The sequence below is a fragment of the Phoenix dactylifera genome, chromosome 15, assembly GCF_051530095.1.
Source record: "Phoenix dactylifera cultivar Ajwa chromosome 15, Ajwa_hap1_PhDact_Kaust_v1.1, whole genome shotgun sequence".
Taxonomy (NCBI): domain Eukaryota; kingdom Viridiplantae; phylum Streptophyta; class Magnoliopsida; order Arecales; family Arecaceae; genus Phoenix; species Phoenix dactylifera.
The window spans coordinates 17,308,915-17,314,697 of NC_143204.1; the positions used below are offsets into that span (position 1 = coordinate 17,308,915).

The following is a 5,783-nucleotide window of genomic DNA, read 5'->3' on the forward strand; positions in this document are numbered from 1 at the left end:
ATGAGTTCTTTATCCTATAGGGTTTTAAATGGGAAAAAAAATGCTTCACTGATGTCGGCATCGCTCTGCCGACATTATTTCAAACACAATGCAACCATCGTTTACATTCAACCACTTATGGAATATTAAATTACTAGACTCAAAAAACGTGCAATGCACGTGACTACTATATACAACTCTTCGACCTCAAATTCTAAACCGACGCCAACCATTGCCACCTCGGGTCATCGCAGCCCACCCTCCTCCGCGAATCAGCAGAACGCGGTTGGTTCCCATTTTTATTTCCCCCATCCCGGTAAATAAACCGGGCGTGGTTCCTCGTCTCGGTGAATCGGTGGATCGGAGGATCGGAGGCGGAAGGGGGGAAGGGCGGCCCCCCGATCGGGGAGATGATCACCCGTTCGAAGCTCGTCGAGCAGTTGAGAGAATACCAGATCCGGTCTCAGCACAAGTGGGCAGCTCTCACGAGTTTCTCTCCCAAACCCCACATCACCACCAGGTTTTCTTCCACCCGATTCTCCCCTTTTTCCTTTTCTCGATAAATTCATCGATTTTATGGAGATTTTTCGTTTCTTACTCGCTGCAATCTCCTGGGAAACATTGTTTGATAAGGATCCATTGATTTGATGTAAGCGCCCGTTTGTTTTCTTATAAATTTATAAGAATGGACAGATATTTGATTCTTTTTTATATTTATTTCAATCTTGTTGTCAAGATTATCCCTGAAGTGAGAAAATGGCGAAATTTGGAACGGATTAGAAGAACTTATAAAACTGGAACTTTTAGGTGGGAATATGAGTTGTCGATTGTGGTTTGGATGCGAAGGGATGAAATGTATGGAACAATTTTTTTGATTTTTGAATGTTTAAACTGTGTCTATATTGATTGGCGAGGTTGAGTAAGAAGGTATTTGTCTACTATGTGTTGATACCATGAGAAGCTACAAGCTTTTAACCTGGTTTGCATGGGTGATGTGCCTATCGTTCAATTAGAGTAAAACTGCCTTTTCATGGAGGATCAGATGGAAAAAGAGAGGTATATTGGTTTCCGTGGCTAAATTGCATATCAACCATCTGGGACTTATTATGGGAAGTGTGAATCTTATGTAAACGATCTGGTTTTGGAGGGGCTTGGCATATACAGATGGGTACAAAGTGAATGGTTTCCTTTTGAAGGAAGGTCAAGGATGTGGAAACTTTGTTGTTCAACAAGTTTAATGTTATATTTATTTAGATGTCGTAAGTGGCTATGTTAGAGATGGAGGAGGTATAGAGACAGGAGAAGACATAGAGGGATGGGGTGTGGAGGTTGTAACTAGTGGATCTAAGAGAAAGGGGTGTAGGCCTGAGGATGATGACTAACGTAAGTAAATTATTTTGGATGCATGGCTTTAGAGACTACATGATAAGATTGGACGGACCTTATAAAGAGATATAACTATAATGTGATTTTACGTTGGGTGGACCTTATGTTACTGTAAAGTTCTTGTGTTGACATGTATACTATTAGTATTGCATGACATCTGTCTACAAATCCACAAGAAAGCTTTTTCTAAATATTGCAAAAGAAACGATAATTTGACATGTGCCTGCACTAAATTTTGATACCCAAGTTCATGCATGTTAGGGAGGGTCAAGTTCTTCGATAAGGTTATATCTCTTGCACGAGAAAGGGGCCTTTGGAAGTTAATAATCTTTCGAGGTGAAGTTTGTTATAGGATAGAAAGAAGAAACAATGCAAAACTTTAGAGAGTCTGGTATAATCAACAAGTCGGATAATGTGTTTCCATATCTGTCTCGACTTTCTAGAGAGAAAACATCTACCCTCATTCATGATTATGTGAAGCAATGTATGGAAACAGCTGTATTGGCTGCCTATGCTCCTGCCTTGATGTTTTGTGTCATCTTTGAGTATCGAGGATGATATTAAATATGAAGTGATACTGAATGCAGCAAAGTTGGTACTACTCGTAACTTACTGCATCTTATATGGTATTTATATTTTTCAAAATAATGATTATTATTTATTTCTTTATATTTATTAATTTCTTTTATTGCTGTGTTGATTTTGAGTGTGTGCCTGAGCACCTGCCTAGCACCTAGGTCTTAGCCCCCACCCACCTATAATCTTTTAAAACAATGGTATGGAGTCGATAGAGTAAGGTTATTTGATGCTTTCACCCAAGCGTTGACTCTAGAGATGAAAAACGTGATGAGTTTGCTTCATTTCTCATGCTTATATGCTTCTGCGAGCACTCTCCTAGTCTCGTTACAAGGATTAAAGGACTTGGTATTATAAAGGTTATAAGTTCTTAATGAAGTTTTCAACCTCTACAATAAATAGTTACAGTCAGAGCTACAAAAACCATGTTCAGAAACCTGCATACCTTGGTGGAGTGAAATTTCTAAGATACTCACATGCAGCAACAATAGTACAAAGGGATGGAGGATGTAGAAGACTTGTGGATGAGACCTTTCTAATCCTTTTAGCTACAAATGCAATCATATTCTTCATGCTTTGGAGGGGCTATTTTAAGGCTATTTTGAAGTTTTAGTGTGTCAAAGACTCTTGATTTCTACTATTTGAGTTAATAAAGAAAATAACCGATGTTGAATTGGAAGTATTTGAGGAAAGAAAGTAATATAACTTTGAAAACATGGTGAATTGAAGCAATCAATTTTTTGAAAAATCTTTTATTGAAGTATAAGAATGGGTTGGAAAGTAATTGATGTACTAAGTGATCTCTGTAGAATTACTGCAAAAAGCTAAGGATTCAAGCTCTGAGTTTGAAGGTTTTAAAATCTTATTGGGTTACATCAATCTTTTTTGTTAATTCTCTTCTTTACCAAACATCAGTACAAAAGGATAGCTCATTCGTCTTTCTTCTATTTCCCTTGGGATCTGATTTCCGCTGTTATCAAAAGTCATGGTAGATTGCTTCTTTGGTTTCCTTGCAAACTCAATAATGCAATTCTTTTTTAATCACATTTTAGATGACTTGTCTTTGGCGAGGATAGGAAGCTTGTCATAGAATTTTGGAACCCTTTTCCAACATATGCATTTGTTGATAAATTCTACTTATGAAAGTGCTTGCCAGCCAACACCTAGCTTGATTTGTTTGAAGATGGTTGAAGCAATGGAACAATGTATTATACACCTAGAATTCCACATTGCTTTAAATTCCCAAATACTCTTGACTTTGTTTAAAACTATTCAAAAAAAATAATAAAGAAATGAAGAAATGAAGAAAAAGAAGAAAAAAGGCCAAAGTTTAGAAAATGCATAAACCATGAGCAGTCGCCCAAATGTTGTATATGCAGCATAGTTTAGCACATGATTCTAAGATTACAACATTTTGTAATGTTTGTTGTTCCTAATTGCACATCCTTGCATAAGTTTCTCAGAGAATCATAGTTATCCCTCTTCTCCTCATCGTAAACCAATTTCTCTTGCATATTTGTGTTTTCCTTCAATCATTTAGCCAGTCATGGCTATTAAAACTCAAGTATATCCCTTTTTTAAGCTTTTGTGCTGTTCATTAAACTTTGCTATCTAGAAGCTGTATGGCTTTTTTCTGGATTCAACCTATATGGATCTGCATTCACCTAGTGATAGAGTCACTCCTTTTTTTTGTTCTTTTGAAACTATTTAGAAATTCAACTTATGAAGGCCATCATTGGCAACAATACCATTTCTTAAATACTGGAGATTTTTTTCAATCTTTTTGACACTCTTGAAAACCTTGAAATATGGAAACCTAGAGGACATGATTTAAAAAAAAAAAATTGCATCTCACACGCTTTCCTATATCTCCAAAAAGCTGTTGGATTTATTGACAAAGGCTTGATTCATTTGTTGGTTTACAAAACAATTTAGTGAAAAATTTAAGGTCTAGAGCTAGATTTGTTACACGAGAAGTGAAGTGTATTGTGACAATGGTAACACAATGTTCGCCCCGTTTCTTCTTCAAACTACCTAAGATGTTAGAAACCAAAATATAAATGGGCATTTTTGGCTTCTAAACCTTAACTAAAAGCCTTAGAGGGTGAGCCTTGGGGCAACGGTAATGTTGCTGCACTATGACCTGGGTGTCATGTGTTCGGAACACAGAAATAGTCTTTCAGCATACGGAGATAAAGTTGCATGGATTTGACTCTCCCTAGAACGCCCCCTCCCCTCAAGTGGTGGGAGCCTCATGCATTGGGATGCCCTTTACCTTAGTTAAAGCCCTTCTCACGATGAAGGACCACCCTTGTAGCCATTTGTCTTCACTTTTTATCATCAAACTTTTAGCACCATATCTGCTGTGTCCTTTTGACTGAATTAAATAGATACACAATATGAGGAGTAGAAAGAAATAGTTGGGACAAGGAGCTAACTAAACAACCTTGAGTGCATATTGGAGCATTGCTACTACTCCTGAACTCAGTTGTTGGGATGAATATTTTCTTTTCTCGTGATACCTAGTTTTTATTACATAAAAAATGAGAATTTAATGATTGATGACAGTTAAATTATGGAGGTTATGTAGTGATTGGGCAAGCATTCCACTTAGCCTGCTGTCTCTTTATTCTTTTCTTTTCTTTTCTTTTCCCTGGGGGGAGTCTCCAATCTTATCTGAGATATTACTGGACAATTTGCTCTTCTGATTCTTGTTATTTTTTGTCCATTATCAGAATATCTGTCAGTTTATTCTTTTAGATAGGCATGATTAAATTTAACTCCTTTTTTGTGTTTTTGCAGGCAGGATGTTGTTGTGGCTCTTTCATATGCCTTGATATTTTGTTTCCTCATAATATCTTCCTATGTGACACTTTATTTCAAACATTTCAGACTTTCAGCTGTTTTTATATGTCTCGGAATTCTTCTTCCTACGTGTCTGAAAATTTCTAGGCATAGAAAGCTTTCAAGGAAAAAGGAGAGAAGAATGTTGTTACCTTTGTCCATGTGAATATCCTGGGAGATTTGATAAATTTTTCACTTGATAACTTGGCTAAATAGTGGAGAGTCGCTCAACTGGGATTACTGTATTGAGATTGCACATCAAAGATTTACATTGGCTTGCACATGCCACCGCTTTTTCGGGGAGAGTTATCATGGTATGGCTTTTCTCTCTGTTCAGTCCTGAAATGCCATGTATTTGAGGTATTATCTTCAATATATTATGCTGAGGCCAATGTTGAAAGTCTTATGACTCCGCAGCTAACTTGAATATGTCATCAAAATGATGTGCATTTTCTGTATCTATTTTTTGTTGGGTTGTAAAATGTCAATATTTATTAATCAAATTGATATGTCAGTTACTTTTCTGAAAGGTATCTTTCAATAAGATCTACACCATATCATAAGAATCTGTGTTGTCTTTTTTAGGATTGAATAACCTAATCATTAGGTTTAAATTAATAAGACTTAAAAGAAAAGGGGCTAAGATGATAATCCTTTTCTGCTTTGCTCCTTTAAGTCGGGTTAGGTCAACATGTTTCCTTTTCCTGGATAAATCATGAGAATTTTGTTATGTGGTCTGGTTTCAAAATCATACATTGTGGGTATCTACATCTTTCTTGAAATGTGCTTGTACAGGAAATGACATTTTTACCTCCTATATTCTGGTTTACAGATTATAATTAATACTTGGCTTTGCTGTCTGAATCATGTTGCTCAAAATTTCAGTCTTGGAATGTGAAAGTAAAACTTTTGGCTACTTATCAGTATTATACAAGAAATTGGATAAGAACACTGTAAACCAAACCTAGTCATTTTTTTCTAAATTGATCAGATGATCA

The 5,783-nt window shown here is 36.3% G+C and overlaps 1 protein-coding gene across 1 annotated transcript; it reads left to right on the top strand.

The window, feature by feature from the left end:
- Positions 1-247: 247 nt before the first annotated feature.
- LOC120113250 (uncharacterized) lies at positions 248-5,314 on the top strand. The gene is made up of 2 exons (XM_039134127.3): positions 248-499; positions 4,744-5,314. Exons 1-2 carry the CDS (start codon positions 390-392, stop codon positions 4,949-4,951), a joined length of 318 nt encoding a protein of 105 aa, XP_038990055.1. The 5' UTR covers positions 248-389; the 3' UTR covers positions 4,952-5,314.
- The last annotated feature ends 469 nt before the right edge of the window (positions 5,315-5,783 follow it).